The 22,258-nt window shown below is 45.1% G+C and overlaps 1 protein-coding gene across 1 annotated transcript in view; it reads left to right on the top strand.

The window, feature by feature from the left end:
- Positions 1-22,258, top strand: part of LOC140408255 (B-cell scaffold protein with ankyrin repeats-like) — a 513,048-nt gene that overhangs the window by 481,305 nt on the left and 9,485 nt on the right. The window contains exons 13-16 of the mRNA XM_072495211.1: positions 4,035-4,098; positions 5,958-5,987; positions 14,542-14,600; positions 16,995-17,034. Of these exons, the coding sequence (XP_072351312.1) occupies positions 4,035-4,098; positions 5,958-5,987; positions 14,542-14,600; positions 16,995-17,030 (189 nt within the window). The 3' untranslated portion in view covers positions 17,031-17,034. The remainder of the gene's footprint in view (positions 1-4,034; positions 4,099-5,957; positions 5,988-14,541; positions 14,601-16,994; positions 17,035-22,258) is intronic.

Below are 22,258 nucleotides of genomic sequence, written 5' to 3'. Positions count from 1 at the left end.
TGACGCCCCATTTATCTCAGTAAAGAAAATACAAAAACACCCAAACAGGACTACAATACTCTAAGGCCATTGAGTATCTGAATCACTAAACACACGCCTGGTTTATGTAGAACATACCCGTTGTTCCAACTCGATCCTTGAACTCCTTACGACTTCCCTTTTCTGATACAACATTCAAATGAAATAAATCTATAAGTCAAATCCAGCTTATAGTTACCACACAATACAGTGTGGATAGTCAGATCTAGGAAGTGTATTTTCCTAGTCCAGTGAAGATATTAGAACTGTTTTTCCAAAGGTTTGTGCAGGACCTTCACTCCAAGGTTTAGCCGCTTGTCTAGGCTCCTGGCTGTTAGATTTTAAATTCACCTCTCTGGCTGTTAGGTATAAACTGCCTCTCTGCTTCTGAGGATGCTGGCAATCTTTATACCATTTGTCAAGACATCTGCATCTCGTTACTTTTACAATTGCATCTCATTATGCCTTTTGAATGCTGGCTACCGCTGTCGCTAGGGAGATTTCTACCTGTTGCTGGGCAGACCTGTTGTTGCTGGTCAAATCCACGACAACCACCACACCACTGCCTCCTCGTAACTGTCATGACCAGCTTAGCATCCTTGATCCAGGTGATGGGAGAATTTCTCTCAGAGGGTCGTGAATCTTTGGAAATCTCTTCCCGGAGAATGGCAATGGAACCAGAGTCATTGAGTATTTTGAAGGCAGAGTTCGATAGATTAACAAGGGGGGTCAAAGGTTATCAGTGGTAGGCAGAGTGTGGTGTTGGAGCAACAGTCAGATCAGCCATGATCCTATTGGATGGTGAATGGCCTACTCCTGTTGCTCTTTTTTGTTTAATTCGTTCACGGGATGTGGGCATCACTGGGCGGGCCAGCATTTATTGCCCATCCCTGAGGCGTATAAGAGTCAACCACATTGCTGTGGGTCTGGAGTCACGTGTAGGCCAGACCGGGAAAGGAGGCAGATTTCCTTCCCTAAAAGACATTAGTGAACCAGATGGGTTTTTACAACAATCGACAATAGTCACTTTTAGACTTTTAATCCCAGATTTTTGTTAAATTCAAATTTCACCGTCTGCAGAGGTGGGATTTGAACCTGGGTCCCCAGCGCATTACTCCGGGTCTCTGGATTATTAGTCCAGTGACAATACCACTATGCCACAGTCTCCCTATCTGTTAGACTATGTTGCTGGTGCATCAATTCATTGGACATCTCCAGTCTTCACCCATATCTGTCCAGCTTCCTACCCACCGGCAGGTGGGATATCCAGGATGGGATATTCCCCATTTCCCTTGCTACATTAAGGGGTGGAAACATTCCTGGTCACTCCTTCAGCTCTCAGGCTCACCCAGTGAACCCTAAGTCTCTGCTAGAGTTGCAATTACTTCAACCTCCCTTGTTTCTGTTCTTCCATCATCCACTCCATCTCGAGCAGGCACCCTTCCATTTCATCCACCATGATTTGATGCCTGTCTCCCTCTCTCTCTCTCTCTCTCTCACTCACTCTCTCTGTCTCTCCCTCTCTCTCTCTCTCTCTCCAAGCAAATCTGGAAAGAAGACTCAAAACTTCACATTAACACAAGGAATCAGGGATACATTTATTTGTTTAGACCATGTGACTCAGGCACAGAAGTTGACCATTTGAGTCTGGTTAAACAACCCCAACATTTTCCTTTTAAAATTGTGACAGTAACAATGATCCTTTACAGTATTTCACCAATTCATTAACTTCAAAGATGTCCTTCCTTGAGTCACTTTATTTAATGGCTCACTTTTTCAATTTGTTGTCATTGTCACTCCCGCACTTCGAGGTTTCAAGTCCTGTAATTTATTAATGAATAAACACCTCCTTGTTAAGATGTTTTGTGTGGTGTGCCCGCCCTCGAACACCATCAAGTGATTCCTCAACAGTCGAAGCACCCTGCAATCATACAGAGCATTGCGAGAAAGTGAAGGAAGCTCAATTCACAGAAGAGGGGTGGACGAAAATAAAACGTGATAGAAAATAAAGGAAAGAGGCTGAGGAAGTGACCTCCCCCCCCCCCCCCGACCTCCACCCCCCCCCCAGGTAAACCCCCTCCCCCCCCCCAGTATACAGCCCCCCCTCCTGCCCCCCACCAGCACCTACACACCGCCCCAGATACCAACATGCGCGGATATTCCCAGCATAAAATAATTTGCTAAAAGTAAAATATTGCAGATTCTGAAAATCTGAAACAAACACAGAAGGTTCTGGAAAATTCATCAAAGGTCTGTCAGAGTCTGTGGAGAGACAGAGACAGAGTCCTCAGTAAAATAATTAGATGTGTATTAGAGAATCAATCGCAGAAGCTCAGCTATTGGTAAAGATCCCACAGAGGGGCAATTAACGTCTCCATCGTCAGGTGGGAGTTGGATGATGGATGGTTAAAGATTTTCGTACAGCAACTTCCAATCCATTCCCATTATAGTCCAATGCTCCGTCATCGTGATCGGATAATTGGTATTCCCACCAAAAACAGTCAGGAGCTGACTTACAGTATTCAAATCGAGGTTCGACATCAAGGCCTGAATTTGTGGCACAGTGTCAGGGTTCTCCATGATGGCAAAATTGGCAGATGAAGCACGATAGCGCAGTGGTTAGCACCAGGTTCGATCCCGGTCCCAGGTCACTGTCCGTGTGGAGTTTGCACATTCTCCCTGTGTTTGTGTGGGTTTCGCCCCCACAACCCAAAGATGTGCAGGGTAGGTGGATTGGCCACGCTAAATTACCCCTTAATTGGAGAAAATGAACTGGGTACTCTAACTTTATAATAAAAGAATTGGCAGATGTGCCCAGAAATCCTACGTCCCAACCCACAAACACAACTCTTCCCATTTTTGTGCGGACGGGAATGAGTTGGGCCAGGGTTCACACGTACACAGTTTACACAGGTAGCTGACCATATAACTGCCTCCACTGAAGTGGGGGTTTGATAGGCCAGTAGTGCCTGGATGAGTGCAACTCCAACAACACTCAAGAAGCTTGACACCATCCAGGACAAAGCAGCCCACTTGATTGCTGCTCCTTCCACAAACATTTGCTCCCTTCACCACCGATGCACAGTGGCAGCCGTGTGTACCATCTACAAGATGTACTGCAGGGACTCACCAAGGTTCCTTAGGCAGCACCTTCCAAACCCACGCCCACTACCATCTAGAAGGACAAGAGCAGCAGATACCTGGGAACCCCACCACCTGGAGCTTCCCCACCAAGTCACTCACCATCCTGACTTGGAAATATATCGCCATTCCTTCACTGTCACTGGGAAAAGTCCTGGAACTCCCACCCTAACAGCACAATGGATGTACCTACAACCCAAGGACTGTAGCGGTTCAGGAAGGCAGCTCACCACCACCTTCTGAAGGGCAAGTAGGGATGGGCAATAAACACTGGCCTAGCCAACGATGCCCACATCCCATAAATTAATTGAAAAAAAGGTCGGAGCTGGTCTGAACTTGGGGCCCTCGGGATAGCCTAAGATACTTAAAGTCATTGAGTATTACAGTACAACACACCATTCAGCCCATCTTGTCTCCGCCAGCCAGTAAGCACTTATCTATTCTGCACTTTGTCCATAGCCATACTTCTTTGTTCTATATCTCTTTGGATATGGTCCCGGAATTCCTTTGGGAGAGGTAAGAACCCCCTTTTGGGTAGGTCAGATTATTCTCCTGAGAAGCACCTTGGGGTGTTTTAAGGCTCTATATAAATATTGGCCAGAATTCTCCACCCGTTGGCTGGCCGCGGGATTCTCTGTTCCCGTCGGCAGTGCACCCTCTCCCGTGGTTTCCTGGCAGCGTGGCTTCAATGGGAAATCCCATTTACAGTGGGGGAAACAGAGACTCTCACCATCAGGAAACAGTCAGAACCTTGGGGCTGGGAGGCCAGAGAATCCTGCCCAATAGGTTAATCGTTGTTGTCTGTCTATTGCTGCTGCTCAGAGATCTGTAAAATCTCAGGTTTAACTTTTGTTTATCTCTTTTCTATTTAAAAGGAGAGATTGCGTAAATTCCGAGAGAACATTATAAAAGACAGACAGGATGTGGACGACCTCTACGGTAATACATAGATTCACTCGATTTATTTGTTAAAACTGACTTTCTGGTTCAACTTGGGACTTCTGTGATTTTAATGGTCAGTTTTACTGGTTGGAAATTTAAGGCCACGCAGCCTGGCCAGGGACTCAGACGTTTCTGATATTGATCTCGGAATCTATTTCCAACAAAACAAAGTATCAAAGAATCATTCCCTTCCCAAGCTCGGGAATGATGCACAGAAGGAGCCCACGGGATCTGTGCTCGTAATAACTCCTCCATTTAACCTGTCCCAATTCGCTGATCCTTCACATTTCCTTCTTCGATAAAATCCTTGAGGTGAAAGGCAGCGATACATTGAGGGGGAAGCTGGATAAACACTCCAGGGAGAAAGGAGTAGAACCATATGGTGATAGGGTCAGAGGCGGGGAGGAGCCTCATGTGGAACATTCAAACCAACATGGTGAAGTTGGGCCGAATGGCTGTTTGTGTGCTGTAAATATGATGTAAAAGTGGAGATGAATAAATAATGAGAGGCGTGGAGGACAGAACGTGGAGAGAGTGATTTTGTGTAATAATCCTTGTAGAGATGAGACCATTGAAAAGTATCACTTTGATACCTTATTAGCTGTTCCCCGATAAACACCTTTGAGTAAACATTCAGAGACCTCACTCCCAGCTCAAATTGGCAGCTTTAATCGAAGGATCAAAGGTCAATGTTCCAAAATCATTGCACTCCCAATTTGTAAAAAGAGCGTGGTGGTTTCCATGGTGGTTTCCATGGTGTCCGTCCAATATTTATTTCTCAACCAACAAGACGAAAACATAGATTATCTGCTCATTTAGCTCGGTGGGACCCTGCAGTGCAGAAACCGTCTGCCACATTTATTACACTCTGACACAAACCACAGTTCACAAAGAACATTGTTGACTGTGCATTTTGAGGCATCCTGTGAAAGGCACTATAGAGATGCAGGTCGGTCTTTCATGGTTGTTAAATGCTTGTTGGAGGTTCAGGAATTGCTCTGAATCAGATGTGACTGATCTACCAGAATCCGCTGCCTTCAGATGAGACTAGAACGGATGTTCCTTTATCGCACACACTGCACAGGCCATGTGCTGTATGGGGAAGTGTTGTAAAAGCTCAGCAGGTCCGGCAGCGTCTGTGGAGAGAGAAACACAGTTAACATTTCAAGTCCAATATCTTCTTCAGAAATCTGCTGATCTGCCCCAATCTGGTCTGGATGTGACTCCAGTCCCACAGCTCTGTGGTCCAGTCATGGTACCAAGATGTCTCACTGTTACTTTCTCAGAACAACTACAGATGGGAAAGAAACTCCCGTAACAGCCTCCCCGAACAGGCGCCGGAATGTGGCGACTAGGGGCTTTTAACAGTAACTTCATTGAAGCCTACTCGTGACAATAAGCGATTTTCATTTCATTTCATTTTTCATTTCAACTTGGGCAGCACAGTAGCACAGTGGCTGGCACTGTGGCTTCACAGCGCCAGGGTCCCAGGTTTGATCCCCCGCTGAGTCACTGTCTGTGCGGAGTCTGCACGTTCTCCCCGTGTCTGCGTGGGTTTTCTCCGGGTGCTCCGGTTTCCTCCCACTGTCCAAAGACATGCAGGTTAGGTGGATTGGCCATGAGAAATTGCCCTTAGTGTCCAAGAAGGTTAGGAGGGGTTATTGGGTTATGGGGATAGGGTGGAAGTGAGGGCTTAAGTGGTGCAGACTCGATGGGCCGAATGGCCTCCTTCTGCACTGTATGTTCTATGTTCCATGTAAATCCCAGCAAGCTCCACATCCTGAGAATGAGGAAGAGAACAAAGGTCTGACAATCCCCAAATTAACAAGTGTACACTTTATTTTTTTTCTCCACAGATAAACTCAAGATTGTTCATCATTCAGACAGTGAGTAGTTTTACACAACAGAGGGAAACTGTTCGGCTCCTTGAGCATGTTCCACCCATTCACCTGTATTTAACTCCATCTGTTTACCTTGGTTCCATAGTCCTTCATCTCTTATCCACCAAAAATCTATCAATCATAGTCTTCAAACTTTCAACTTACTTCCAACCGCAACAGCTTTTTGGAGGAACAAGTTGCAGATTTCCACTCCACTCTGTGTGAGGAAGTGGCCCCCTGACCCCAGCCCTGAACAGCCTGGCTCTCAGTTCAAGGTTCTGCCCCCTTGTTCTGGGCTCCTTCCCCCCTCTCTCCACAACCCCAGATGTTTCTCTCTACCGACCCTATCAAATCCATGATCATCTTAAACATCTCAACTAGATCACCCCTTAATCTTCTATACACAAAGGAACACAATCTGACTATTACTTAATTAACAAGAACTTTAATTAACCAAGAAGTTGACATATTTTCATTCACTTAGCTGTGAAACGTACAAGTGTGTATAACCGGGAGACGGTGACATAGTGGAATTGGCACTAAACCAGTAATCCCAAGGCCGAGGCAATGCCTTTGGGGCATGGGTTCAAATTCCATCAGGATAGCTGGGGGAACTTAAATTCAATTATAAATTATAAATCTGGAACATAAAGCTAGTCTCAGTGATGATGCCATGAAATCATTATTAATTGTCATAAAAAATACTTATCTGTTCACTAATGTCCTTTAGGGAAGGAAATCTGCCGCCCTTACCCGGTCTGGCCTACATGTGACTCCAGACCCACAGCAATGTGGTTGACTGTTCATTGTCCCTCTGAAATGGCCTCAGCAAGTCACTCAGTTCAAGAGCAATTGGGGTTGGGCAACATTCACATTCCAATCTGATGCTTCCTGTTGATTTCCTTATTTTCCATTTCTTTTATTTTGTCACCATCATTTTGTTCCATGGATGTTAATGGACTTATACCTTCAAGTGGAGCAGAGGAATGAGAAACGCAAAAGTTACAAAATAATAGGCTGTGCTCCTGGAGATTTAGATTTTGAACAGAGGAACTCAGACTTTCTGGCACCCGTGAGATTGGAGGGATTCAGTTTGATTGGTTGGCTGGTGGTGGAGCCATATTCTGCCCAGCGACAGGCGGTGATTGGGTCCTACCTGTGTAGGAAGGGACATTTGGGTCCTGGACGCAGAGAGAAGAAGCTGTGAGCAGCTGTCTCTCTCTCTCTTTCTCCAAAAATGCTGCCTAGCTGTGGTTTTCTGAACCTGCAGAGAAGCTTTTGAGACCTGAATGAAACTAACAGTGAAAACTGACTTTCATTACTGACTGAAAGCAAAAACCTCCAACAGAAGGCCTACACTGAAGAAAGCTGTATTGGAAGAAGTCCATCATAAACAGCGACTCGAACATAAGAACATAAGAACTAGGAGCAGGAGTCGGCCATCTGGCCCCTCGAGCCTGCTCCGCCATTCAATGATATCATGGCTGATCTTTTGTGGACTCAGCTCCACTTTCCGGCCCGAACATCATAACGCTTTATTCCTTTATTCTTAAAAAAACAAGCTATCTTTATCTTGAAAACATTTAATGAAGGAGCCTCTGCTGCTTCACTGGGCAAGGAATTCCATAGATTCACAACACTTTAGGTGAGGAAGTTCCTCCTAAGCTCAGTCCTAAATCTACTTCCCCTTATTTTGAGGCTATGCCCCCTAGTTCTGCTTTCACCCGCCAGTGGAAACAACCTGCCTGCAGCTATCCTATCTATTCCCTTCATAATTTTATATGTTTCTATAAGATCTCCCCGCATTCTTTGTTATGGGCCAGGGTTTAGAGAACCCCAAAGTGTATCATGGAGTTCACCTGACCCACAACTTTTAATAGATTGTGGTATGGGGAGCACACGGCCCACTCTACAGGTGTGGGACAGCAGAAATAGAAAAGTATTTTTTACAGCAAAACAATGTTTATTCTATGAACTCAAATTAACCTTTTTTAAAACATACAGTGAACATCTTAGCGACCTGTAAATCAAATACAACCCCCAAAGACTACAACACTGAGTAATCCTTCAAGCTTTCCTTTTAACGTCCAAAAGACTTAAAAACAGAACCTTTAACAGAAGCACATCAGGTTAAAGTCACGACTGACAGCAGTTATTAGTTTTAAATCACCAAATGATCAATTTACAGTCTTTAGATTACAGAGAGAGACTCTATAGAACAATAGAACATTACAGCGCAGTACAGGTCCTTCGGCCCTCGATGTTGCGCCGACCTGTGAAACCACTCTAAAGCCCATCTACACTATTCCCTTATCATCCATATGTTTATCCAATGACCATTTAAATGCCCTTAATGTTGGCGAGTCCACTACTGTTGCAGGCAGGGCATTCCACGCCCTTACTACTCTCTGAGTAAAGAACCTACCTCTGACATCTGTCCTATATCTATCTCCCCTCAATTTAAAGCTATGTCCCCTCATGCTAGACATCACCATCCGAGGAAAAAGGCTCTCACTGTCCACCCTATCTAATCCTCTGATCATCTTGTATGCCTCTATTAAGTCACCTCTTAATCTTCTCTCTAACGAAAACAGCCTCAAGTCCCTCAGCCTTTCCTCATAAGATCTTCCCTCCATATCAGGCAACATCCTGGTAAATCTCCTCTGCACCCTTTCCAATGCTTCCACATCCTTCCTATAATGTGGCGACCAGAACTGCACGCGATACTCCAAAGCGGCCACACCAGAGTTTTGTACGGCTGCAACATGACCTCATGGCTCCGAAACTCAATCCCTCTACCAATAAAAGCTAACACACCGTACGCCTTCTTAACAACCCTCTCAACCTGGATGGCAACTTTCAGGGATCTATGTACATGGACACCGAGATCTCTCTGCTCATCCACACTGCCAAGAATCTTACCATTAGCCCAGTACTCTGTATTCCTGTTACTCCTTCCAAAATGAATCACCTCACACTTTTCTGCATTAAACTCCATTTGCCACTTCTCAGCCCAGCTCTGCAGCTTATCTATGTCCCTCTGTAACCTGCAACATCCTTCCGCACTGTCCACAACTCCACCGACTTTAGTGTCATCCGTAAATTTACTCACCCATCCTTCTACGCCACCCCTCCAGGTCATTTATAAAAATAACAAACAGCAGTGGCCCCAAAACAGATCCTTGTGGTACACCACTAGTAACTGAACTCCAGGCTGAACATTTCCCATCAACCACCACCCTTTGTCTTCTTCCAGCTAGCCAATTTCTGATGCAAACTGCTAAATCACCCTCAATCCCATGCCACCGTATTTTCTGCAGTAGCCTACCATGGGGAACCTTATCAAACGCTTTACTGAAATCCATATACACCACATCAACTGCTTTACCCTTGTCCACCTGTTTGGTCACCTTCTCAAAGAACTCAATAAGGTTTGTGAGGCACGACCTACCCTTCACAAAACCGTGTTGACTATCCCTAATCAAATTATTCCTTTCTAGATGATTATAAATCCTATCTCTTATAATCCTTTCCAAGACTTTGCCCACAACAGAAGTAAGGCTCACTGGTCTATAGTTACCGGGGTTGTCTCTACTCCCCTTCTTGAACAAGGGGACAGCATTTGCTATCCTCCAGTCTTCTGGCACTATTCATGTAGACAAAGATGATTTAAAGATCAAAGCCAAAGGCTCAGCAATCTCCTCCCTAGCTTCCCAGAGAATCCTAGGATACATCCCATCCGGCCCAGGGGACATATCTATTTTCACACTTTCCAGAATTGATAACACCTCCTCCTTATGATCTCAATCCCGTCTAGTCTAGTAGCCTGTATCTCAGTATTCTCCTTGACAACATTGTCTTTTTCCTGTGTGAATACTGACGACAAGTATTCATTTAGCGCCTCTCCTATCTCCTCGGACTCCATGCACAACTTCCCACTACTGTCCTTGACTGGCCCTACTCTTATCCTAGTCATTGTTTTATTCCTGACATACCTATAGAAAGCTTTAGGGTTATCCTTGATCCTTCCTGCCAAAGACTTCTCATGTCCCCTCCTGGCTCTTCTAAGCTCTCTCTTTAGGTCCTTCCTGGCTAACTTGTAACTCTCAAGCATCCTAACTGAACCTTCACATCTCAACTTGACATAAGCCTCCTTCTTCCTCTTGACAAGTGATTCAACTACTTTAGTAAACCACAGTTCCCTCCCTCGACCACTTCCTCCCTGCCTGACAGGTACATACTTATCAAGGACACGCAGTAGCTGTTCCTTGAACAAGCTCCACATTTCAATTGTGCCCATCCCCTGCAGTTTCCTTCCCCATCCTATGCATCCTAAGTCTTGCCTAATCGCATCATAATTGCCTTTCCCCCAGCTATAACTCTTGCCCTGAGGCATATACCTATCCCTTTCCATCGCTAAAGTAAACGTAACTGAATTGTGGTCACTATCACCAAAATGCTCACCTACCTCCAAATCTAACACCTGGCCTGGTTCATTACCCAGTACCAAATCCAATGTGGCCTCGCCTCTTATTGGCCTATCTACATACTGTGTCAGGAAACCCTCCTGTACACATTGGACAAAAACTGACCCATCTAAAGTACTTGAACTATAGCATTTCCAGTCAATATTTGGAAAGTTAAAGTCCCCCATAACAACTACCCTGTTCCTCTAAAACACCTTCTGGCTGTGACTGTAGCTATCCAGCTCTGAAAACTAAACTAAAACACACCCTGCAGCAAACAGCCTAAAACGAAAGTAAAAAGCCGACAGACAGCCCAGCTCCACCCACTCTCTGACATCACTGCAGTAATAAACACCCATTTCTTAAAGGTACTCTCACTACAGATATTTATATACACACCCATTTATAAACACCCATTTCTTAAAGGTACTCTCACATGACACCTTCGAAATTCCAACGAGTACAGTCCCAGTCTACTCAACCTCTCCTCGTAATCCAACCCCCTCAACTCTGGGATTAACCTAGTGAATCTCCTCTGCACACCCTCCAGTGCTAGTACATCCTTTCTCAGGTAAGGAGACCAAAACTGAACACAATACTCCAGGTGTGGCCTCACTAACACCTTATACAGTTGCAGCATAACCTCCCTAGTCTTAAACTTCATGCCTCTAGCAATGAAGGACAAAACTCCATTTGCCTTCTTAATCACCTGTTGCACCTGTTAACCAACATTTTGCGACGCATGCACTAGGACACCCAGGTCCCTCTGCACAGCAGCATGTTTTAATATTTTATCATTTAAATAACAATCCCTTTTGCTGTTATTCCTACCAAAATGGGTAACCTCACATTTGTCAACATTGTATTCCATCTGCCAGACCCTAGCCCATTCACTTAACCTATCCAAATCCCTCTGCAGACTTCCAGTATCCTCTGCACTTTTTGCTTTACCACTCATCTTAGTGTCGTCTGCAAACTTGGACACATTGCCCTTGGTCCCCAACTCCAAATCATCTATGTAAATTGTGAACAATTGTGGGCCCAATACTGATCCCTGAGGGACACCACTAGCTACTGATTGCCAACCAGAGAAACACCCATTAATCCCCACTCTTTGCTTTCTATTAATTAACCAATCCTCGATCCATGCTACTACTTTCCCCTTAATACCATGCATCTTTATCTTATGCAGCAACCTTTAGTGTGGCACCTTGTCAAAGGCTTTCTGGAAATCCAGACATACCACACCCATTGGCTCCCCATTATCTACCGCACTGATAATGGCCTCAAAATATTACACTAAATTAGTTAGGCATGACCTGCCCTTTATGAACCCATGCTGCGTCTGCCCAATGGGACAATTTCCATCCAGATGCCTCGCTATTTCTTCCTTGATTATAGATTCCAGCATCTTCCCTACTATCGAAGTTAAGCTAACTGGCCTATAATTACCCCCTTTCTGCCTACCTTCCTTTTTTAAACAGTGGTGTCACGTTTGCTAATTTCCAATCCGCCGGGACCACCCCAGAGTCAAGTGAATTTTGGCAAATTATCAAGAGTGCATTTGCAATTTCCCTAGCCATCTCTTTTATTACCCTGGGATGCATTCCATCAGGGCCAGGAGACTTGTCTACCTTTAGCCCCATTAGCTTGCCCATCACTACCTCCTTAGTGATGACAATCGTCTCAAGGTCCTCACCTGCCATAGCCTCATTTCCAGCAGTCACTGGCGTGTTATTTGTGTCTTCCACTGTGAAGACCGACCCAAAAAACCTGTTCAGTTCCTCAGCCATTTCCTCATCTCCCATTATTAAATCTCCCTTCTCATCCTCTAAAGGACCAATGTTTACCTTAGCCACTCTTTTTTGTTTTATATATTTGTAGAAACTTTTACTAACTGTTTTTATACTCTGAGCAAGTTTACTCTCTCAATCTATCTTACTCTTCTTTATAGCTATTTTCGTAGCTTTCTGTTGCCCCCTAAAGATTTCCCAATCCTCGAGTCTCCCACTAATCTTTGCCACTTTGTATGCTTTTTCCTTCAATTTGATACTCTCCCTTATTTCCTCAGATATCCACAGTCGATTTTCCCTCTTTCTACCGTCCTTCCTTTTTGTTGGTATAAACCTTTGCTGAGCACTGTGAAAAATCGCTTGGAAGGTTCTCCACTGTTCCTCAATTGTTTCACCATAAAGTCTTTGCTCCCAGTCTACCTTAGCCAGCTCTTCCCTCATCCCATTGTAATCTCCTTTGTTTAAGCACAAAACACTAGTGTTTGATTTTATCTTCTCACCCTCCATCTGTATTTTAAATTCCACCATATTGTGATCGCTCCTTCTGAGAGGATCCCTAACTATGAGATCATTAATCAATCCTGTCTCATTACACAGGACCAGATCGAGGATCGTTTGTTCCCTCGTAGGTTCCATTACATACCGTTCTGGGAAACTATCGCGGATACATTCTATAAACTCCTCCTCAAGGCTGCCTTGACCGACCTGGTTAAACCAATCGACATGTAGATTAAAATCCCCCATGATAACTGCTGTACCATTTCTACATGCATCCGTTCTTTCTTTGTTTCTTGCCTGCCCCACCGTAATGTTACTATTGGTGGCCTATAGATATGGAAACATACATAGAAAACAGAGCCTCCGAGCCTGCTCCATCATTCATTATGATCGTGGTTGATCAAGTTGAACATTCTGAACCTGCTTTCCCCCGTATCCCTTGATTCCTTTAGCCCCAAGAGCTAAATCTATTTCCTCCTTGAAATTACACAATGTTTTCACCTCACCTACATTCTGTGGTAGTGAATTCCACAGATACACCGCTCTCTGGGTGAAGAAATTTCTCCTCACCTCAGTCCTAAAAGGTTTACCCTTTTCCTCAAACTATGACCCCTAGTTCTGGACTCCCCCACCATCGGGAACATTCTTTCTGAATCTACCCTGTCTAATCCGGTTAGAATTTTGTAAGTTTCTAATAGATCCCGTCTCACTCTTCTAAACTCCAATGAATATAATCCTAACCGACTTAATCTCTCCTCATATGACAGTCCCGCCATCCCAGGAATCAGTCTGGTAAACCTTCGCTGCTCTCCCTCCACAGCAAGAACATCCTTCCTCAGAGAAGGAGACCAAAACTGCCCACAATACTCCAGGTGTGACCTCACCAATGCCCTTTACAATTTCAGTAAAACATCTCTATTCCTATACTCAAATCCTCTCACTGTGAAGGCCAACATACCATTTCCCTTCTTTACTGCCTGCTGTACCCGCACGCTTACTTTCAGCGACTGATGCACGAGGACACCAAGGTCTCGCTGAGTATCCACCTCTCTCAAATTAAACCCATTCAAATAATAATCTGCCTTCCTGTTTTGGCTACCAAGTGGATAAATTCACATTTATCCACATTATACTGCATCTGCCCACTCACTCAGCCTGTCCAAATCCCACTGAAGCATCTCTGCATCCTCCTCACAGCTCACCCTCCCACCCAACTTTGTGTCATCTGCAAATTTGGAGATCATACATTTAGTTCCCTCGTCCAAATATTTAATATATAATGTGGACAGTTGGGCTCCTAACACAGAACCCTGCGGTACCTCTTATCCTTTATATATTCCTTCACACCTCTTTCCCCGCTGTGTTTGCCTGTCTTGTGTGTGTGTAGAGGGGACGAGTTAAAGGGGTGGTTCAGAACTAGATAATAATTAACTAGTATTTGCTGCCGATTTACTCATAGTTATGGCTGTTAAGAAAAATTAATTGTGTTTATTTTTGCAAACCTGGTGACTGTAATTATTGCGCAGACCGAGACAAAGGCTTGGGGTATTTTCTAAGTTTTAATTGTTAATTTCAATTGTGTTGGAACTCGGGGTCAAGTGGGGATGGAATTGACCGTGCACTAGCCCAGGGGGCCGAAATGCTTCAGAAAACAGCATCCAAAGTCTTAATTCCACAAATAGGAAAAGCTAAAGGGCGAAATGAAGAGGGTGGGAGGTGGCTTGTTTGAAGTATTAATCCCAGGTGGGCCGAATGCAGTGTTTCTGTATCCATTCTAATTCACTGTAATGTTCTCTTTTGCAGATGCTAATAAAATGGATGATGGAACCATCTCCAACATTCCAGCAGCCAAAGGACAAGTGGTAGAGTAATCATTCTAATATCTCACATGTTTCCCCTTCTTTCCGATATGAACGATGGTTTCCTAGTGTCTGATAAGCAATAGCAGAATTCTGCCAACATGGTAGCACAGTGGTTAGCACTGCTGCCAGGGTCCCAGGTTCAATTCCGCCCTGGGTGACTGTGTGGAGTCTGCACATCCTCCCCGTGTGTGCGTGGGTTTCCTCCGGGTGCTCCGATTTCCTCCCACAGTCCAAAGATGTGCAGGTTGGGTGGATTGGCCACGATAAATTGCCCCTTAGTAGGGCAGCACGGTGGCCTCACGGCACCGAGGACCCGGGTTCGATCCCGAATCTGGGTCACTGTCCTTGTGGGGTTTGCACATTCTCCCCGTGTCTACGTAGATCTCAACCCCACAACCCAAAGATGTGCAGGGCAGGTGGGGTTACAGGGATAGGGTGGGGGAGTGGGCTCTTTCAGAGGGTCTTTGTAGACTCGATGGACTGAATGGCCTCTTTATGCCCTGTCGGGATTCTATGGAACCTGTGATACTTTGAGGCAGTTTTGTCGTTAAAAATTCCAAACACAATGGGGGAACAATCTTTTTGTCTTTGGGTGTGAATCATTTCTCATTTAGTATCACCACCTTCACTCCTTCTGAAGTCTCAAGTGCAAATAACACTCAATCCTCACGTCTAAATCCATCCACAAAATTATACACGGCTGTAAACGCTGATGGGTCTGAAGTAGAAGTAAACATTGTGAAACTAGTAGGAAAGGTAGAATTAATTGGAATTCATCAAATTGGGGAATTGCCTCAAACTCCTGTTGATTGTTGGGTGGGAATAACCACAATTGGTGTAAATAATTCAAGAGGAGCCTTTGAAAGGCCAGCAACACTTAGCCGGAACATCTGGAGGTCCCTTACAGGCCCTCCCGTTCACAGATACTCTGAGAGCTTCTTCCCACTGCAATTCCTTGGCATGTCCAGCACTCCTGGAGACTGGGAAAAGCGGAGTAACCTGACTCATCTTTGCAGAATGAGATCATGAGTCATCCATGGATTCATTAGAGGCTGATCCCAGGTCTGATTGGACAATGGAGCAGATCGCTTGGATCGGCTGCATTCCAGTTCCACCAGATCTCTCACATCTGCAGTCAAATTTCAGAATGATGGAAAACCAGTGGAGGAGTGATAATGTGGGACTTGGTTATCCTAAAATAGACTTGGATAGCAACAGTAGAAAGGGCAAGGAGGGTGAGGAGTTCCTGAAATGTGTACACGAGAATATTCTTGTTCAGTATTTTCCATCCCAATGAGGAAGAAAGGAGGTGCTGGATCTGGGTCCGGGTAATGAAGAGGGGTAAATGGAGGATGTTTCAGTGGGGGAGCATCTGGTAAACAGTAATCACAATATCATTAGGTTTAAGAATAGATATGGAAAAGGGATAAGCAACAGGTAAGGTGAAGATACTCAGTTGGAGCAGTAATTTCAGTGAGTTGAAAAGAGATCTTGCCCAGGTGAATTGGAAAGGAATTAGCAAATAAATAGTAAGTATGCAATGGGAGGCAAAGATCTTTTGGGCGATTCTCCAACATGGAGACCAAGTGTTTGCGCCGCCGTGAACGCCGTCGCGTTTCACGATGGCGCGAACAGGGCCCGGGCACAACCTCGTGGGGGCCAGCATGGCACTGGAGCGGTTCATGCCAGGGGGATAATAGCGCCCGTTATATTAGTCTTATCAAAATATGTGTGTAGATGTGTTTCTTTTTTGTTTCTTTATGTCCCTGTTTGTGTGTGTTTGCCATTGTGTGTACCTGTGTGTCTTTGTATGTGAAAGTATGTGAGTGTGAATGTGTGTCTGTGTGCCTGAGGAAGGAGCAGCGCTCCGAAACCTAGTGATATCGAAACAAACCTGTTGGACTTTAACCTGGTGTTGTAAGACTTCTTACTGTGCTCACTCCAGTCCAACGCCGGCATCTCCACATCATGTGTGCCTGTGTATGTGAGGGTTTTTATGAGTGTGTAGGTGTGTCTGTGTGTGTATGTGTGTATGTGAGTGCGGGAGCGTGTGTGTGTGTGTGTGTGTATGTGTGTGTGTGTGTGTGTGAGAGTGTGTGTGTATGTATGTGAGTGCGAGCATGTTTGTGTTTATGTGAGTGTGTGGGTGCGAGCATGTGTGAGTGTGAGTGTGTGTATGTGTGTGCGAGCGTGTGTGAGTGTGTGTATGTGAGTGCGAGCGTGTGTGAATGTGTGTGAGTGTGTGTGTATGTGAGTCCGTGACTGTGTGTGTATGTCTGTACGGGTCCATGTGTGTGTGTGTATGTCTGTACGGGTCCGTGTGTGTATGTGTGTGAGTGTGTGTGTGTGTATGGTACAACATTGCCATTTAATCTCTAACACTTTGTATTTCAGGCTGGTGTCCATGCAAAACCGACAAACATGAAATAAAAAGGTAAATGTAATTTATGTTATAATTTGTTATAGTGCTGGACCAGCTGTGAATTCTCGTTCAACCCTCTGCCAATCACAGAGCTAATCCCAATCACAACCTTTCAGTAATTGATGAATCTTGGCCAATCATACCTCCTATCAATTAAACCTTGGGTTACCCAAGGAATTAAATATTAACATTCCAACACTGCTGGAAGCAAAATCAAAGGGGCAATAAAACTTTGATTTGAATTGTTCCTCATTCTAACCGTGTTGGAGTTGGGAAAGAAAAGCTGTTTGACTGGGCAAGACGGTGGAGAAAGGAAGTTTGCTTTTATTTGTTTTCTGGGATGTGGGCGTGGCTGGTTAGGTCAGCATTTGTTGCCCATCCCTAGTTGCCCTTAAGAAGGTGATGGTGAGCTGCCTTCTTGAACCGCGGCAGTCCTTAAGGTGTAGGTACACCCACTGTGCTGTTAGGGAAGGTGTTCCAGGATGTTGCCCCAGCGACAGTGAAGGAACGGCGATATATTTCCAAGTCAGGGTGGTGAGCGACGTGGAGGGGAACCTCCAGGTGGTTGTCTTATGTATCAGCTGCTCTTGTCCTTCTAGATAGTGGTGGTCATGGGTTTCAAAGGTGCTGCCTAACGAACATTGGTGAGTTCCAACAGTGCATGTTGTAGATGGTGCACACGGCTGGCACTGTGCGTTAGTGGTGGAGGGAGTGAATGCTTGTGGAAGGGGTGCTAATCAAGCGGGGCTGCTTTGTCCTGGATGGTGTCGAGCTCCTTGAGTGTTGTTGGAGCTGCCTCATCCAGGCAAGTGGAGAGTATTCCATCATACTCCTGACTTGTAGATGGGGGACAGGCTTTCGGGGGTCAGGAGGTGAGGTCCTCACCAGAGGATTCCTATCCATTGACCTGCCCTGGTAGCCACAGTATTTTTAAAATCAGTTTACAGGGTGTGGCCGTCGCTGGTTAGGCCAGTATTTATTGTTCATCCCTAATTGCCCATATGTCAAATTCAGTTCAGTTTCTGACCAATGGTAACCCCCAGGATGGTGATCGTGGGGATTCAGCGATGGTAATGCCATTGAATGGGGCGCTGCTCAGATCCTCTCTCGTTGCGATAGTTATTATCTGGAACTTCAATAAATAAAGCTTTCCTTAACCCTTCCCCCTCCATCCCGACCCTTCCCCCTCCTCTTCCCGCTATCCTGCCCTTCTCCCTCTCTTTCTCTCATTTCCTCTTCCTTACTCACCGCCCTCGCCCTCCACCCCCCCCCCCAGCGCTGTGATTGAAGGAAGTGTTTCTGTGCTAAACTTTCTTCTCGGAGAATGCAGTCTTTTTAAAACAGTCAAGTTAAAACTGCTCAGTGGACAGGGTAAGAAGATAGCGATCATGAAGGTGTTTCTGACTTACACAAATTACCAATCAAGAGGCTGCTGCAATGTCACAAGTTGCCACCAGAGGGACCTCAAGAACCATTGAACCAACGAGCGCTTTATCCCCTGTAAAATATACTGCAGATGCTGAAAGTCTGCAATATAAACAGAAAAAGTGCTGGAAATACTCTCTGACCTTTCAGGAGGGGAAGGGAAAGTCAGGGAACCAAGAGGTGAAGTAATCACCTCTTGTAGTCACACGGGATCAGGGGTGAACTGGCAAGGTGGATACAGAACTGGCTAGGCCATAGAAGGCAGAGGGTAGCAATGGAGGGATGCTTTTCTAATTGGAGGGCTGTGACCAGTGGTGTTCCACAGGGATCAGTGCTGGGACCTTTGCTGTTTGTAGTATATATAAATGATTTGAAGGAAAATGTAACTGGTCTGATTAGTAAGTTTGCAGACGACACAAAGGTTGGTGGAATTGCGGATAGCGATGAGGACTGTCTGAGGATACAGCAGGATTTAGATTGTCTGGAGACTTGGGCGGAGAGATGGCAGATGGAGTTTAATCCGGACAAATGTGAGGTAATGCATTTTGGAAGGTCTAATGCAGGTAGGGAATATACAGTGAATGGTAGAACCCTCAAGAGTATTGAAAGTCAAAGAGATCTAGGAGTACAGGTCCACAGGTCATTGAAAGGGGCAACACAGGTGGAGAAGGTAGTCAAGAAGGCATACGGCATGCTTGCCTTCATTGGCCGGGGCATTGAGTATAAGAATTGGCAAGTCATGTTGCAGCTGTATAGAACCTTAGTTAGGCCACACTTGGAGTCTCGTGTTCAATTCTGGTCGCCACACTACCAGAAGGATGTGGAGGCTTTAGAGAGGGTGCAGAAGAGATTTACCAGAATGTTGCCTGGTATGGAGGGCATAAGCTATGAGGAGCGATTGAATAAATTCGGTTTGTTCTCACTGGAATGATGGAGGTTGAGGGGCGACCTTATAGAGGTATACAAAATTATGAGGGGCATAGACAGAGTGGATAGTCAGAGGCTTTTCTCCAGGGTAGAGGGGTCAATTACTTGGGGGCATAGGTTTAAGGTGAGAGGGGCAAGGTTTAGAGTAGATGTACGAGGCAAGTTTTTTACGCAGAGGGTAGTGGGTACCTGGAACTCGCTACCGGAGGAGGTAGTGGAAGCAGGGACGATAGGGACATTTAAGGGGCATCTTGACAAATATATGAATAGGATGGGAATAGAAGGATACGGACCCAGGAAGTGTAGAAGATTGTAGTTTAGTCGGGCAGTATGTTCGGCACGGGCTTGGAGGGCCGAAGGGCCTGTTCCTGTGCTGTACATTTCTTTGTTCTTTGTTCTTTGCTCAGTGGGAAGCGTAGCTGCTTAGGAATACAAAAAAGCACGAAAAGACAGAACTCAGGAGAGGTTACAATAGTCCCCATCCCACAAAATATGACACAGTGTATGGAAAGGCTCAGTAAACCAAGGTCCACCACACTAAGAAAACAAAAAGGGACGGTCAATAGAGAATTAAAGGTGCTATATTTAAATGCGCGCAGTGTACGGAACAAGGTAGATGATCTTGTGGCCCAGATTGTGACTGGCAGGTATGATGTGGTAGGCATCACAGAGACGTGGTTGCAGGGGGTTCCGGACTGGCATTTAAACATCCAAGGATTCACAACCTATCGAAAAGACAGAGAGGTGGGCAGAGGGGGCGGGGTTGCCTTGTTAATTAGGAATGAAATTAAATCAATAGCACTAAACGACATAGGGTCAGATGATGTGGAGTCTGTGTGGGTAGAGTTGAGGAACCACAAAGGCAAAAAAACCATAATGGGAGTTATGTACAGGCCTCCTAACAGTGGTCAGGACCGGGGGCACAAAATGCACCACAAAATAGAAAGTGCATGTCAGAAAGGCAAGGTCACAGTGATCATGGGGGCTTCAATAGGCAGGTGGACTGGGTAAATAATACTGCCAGTGGACCCAAGGAAAGGGAATTCATTGAATGTTTACAGGAGGGCTTTTTGGAACAGCTTGTGATGGAGCCCACGAGGGAACAGGCCATTCTGGACTTAGTGTTATGTAATGAGCCAGACTTGATTAAAGATCTTAAAGTAAGGGAGCACTTAGGAGGCAGTGATCATAATATAGAACATAGAACATAGAACAATACAGCGCAGTACAGGCCCTTCGGCCCACGATGTTGCACCGAAACAAAAGCCATCTAACCTACACTATGCCATTATCATCCATATGTTTATCCAATAAACTTTTAAATGCCCTCAATGTTGGCGAGTTCACTACTGTAGCAGGTAGGGCATTCCACGGCCTCACTACTCTTTGCGTAAAGAACCTACCTCTGACCTCTGTCCTATATCTATTACCCCTCAGTTTAAAGTTATGTCCCCTCGTGCCAGCCATATCCATCCGCGGGAGAAGGCTCTCACTGTCCACCCTATCCAACCCCCTGATCATTTTGTATGCCGAATGGTCGAATTCAATCTCCAATTTGAAAGAAAGAAGGTAGAATCAGATGTAAAGGTGTTACAGTTAAATAAAGGTAACTACAGGGGCATGAGGGAGGAACTGACGAAAATCGACTGGGAGCAGAGCCTAGTGGGAAAGACAGTAGAACAGCAATGGCAGGAGTTTCTGGGAGTAACTGAGGACACAGTACAGAGGTTCATCCCAAAGAAAAGAAAGGTTATCAGAGGGGGGATTAGGCAGCCATGGCTGACAAAGGAAGTTAGGGAATGCATCAAAGCAAAAGAGAAAGTCTATAATGTGGCAAAGAGTAGTGGGAAGTCAGAAGATTGGGAAGGCTACAAAAACAAACAGAGGATAACAAAGAGAGAAATAAGGAAAGAGAGGATCAAATATGAAGGTAGGCTAGCCAGTAACATTAGGAATGATAATAAAAGTTTCTTTAAATACATTAAAAACAAACGGTAGGCAAAAGTAGACATTGGGCCGCTCCAAAATGACGCTGGTAATCTAGTGATGGGAGACAAGGAAATAGCTGAGGAACTAAATAAGTACTTTGCGTCAGTCTTCACAGTAGAAGACATGAGTAATATCCCAACAATTCCGGAGAGTCAGGGGGCAGAGTTGAATATGGTAGCCATCACAAAGGAGAAAGTGTTAGAGAAACTAAGAGGTCTAAAAATTGATAAATCTCCGGGCCCAGATGGGCTACATCCTATAGTTCTGAAGGAGATAGCTGAAGAAATAGTGGAGGCGTTAGTTATGATATTTCAAAAGTCACTGGAGTCAGGGAAAGTCCCAGAGGATTAGAAAATCGCTATTGTAACACCCCTGTTCAAGAAGGGAACAAGGAAAAAGATGGAAAATTATAGGCCAATTAGCCTAACCTCGGTTGTTGGCAAGATTCTAGAATCCATTGTTAAGGATGAGATTTCTAATTTCTTGGAAGTGCAGGGTCGGATTAGGACAAGTCAGCATGGATTTAGTAAGGGGAGGTCGTGCCTGACAAACCTGTTAGAGTTCTTTGAAGAGATAACAAATAGGTTAGACCAAGGAGAGCCAATGGATGTTATCTATCTTGACTTCCAAAAGGCCTTTGATAAGGTGCCTCACGGGAGACTGCTGAGTAAAATAAGGGCCCATGGTATTCGAGGCAAGTTACTAACATGGATTGACAATTGGCTGCCAGGCAGAAGGCAGAGAGTTGGGATAAAAGGTTCTTTTTCGGAATGGCAACCGGTGACGAGTGGTGTCCCGCAGGGTTCAGTGTTGGGGCCACAGCTGTTCTCTTTATATATTAACGATCTAGATGACGGGACTGGGGGCATTCTGGCTAAATTTGCCGATGATACAA

The sequence above is a fragment of the Scyliorhinus torazame genome, chromosome 3 (genome assembly GCF_047496885.1).
Source record: "Scyliorhinus torazame isolate Kashiwa2021f chromosome 3, sScyTor2.1, whole genome shotgun sequence".
Lineage (NCBI taxonomy): Eukaryota > Metazoa > Chordata > Chondrichthyes > Carcharhiniformes > Scyliorhinidae > Scyliorhinus > Scyliorhinus torazame.
The sequence above is the reverse complement of the archived record's forward strand: the minus strand, read 5'-3'. Positions and strand labels throughout refer to the sequence as shown.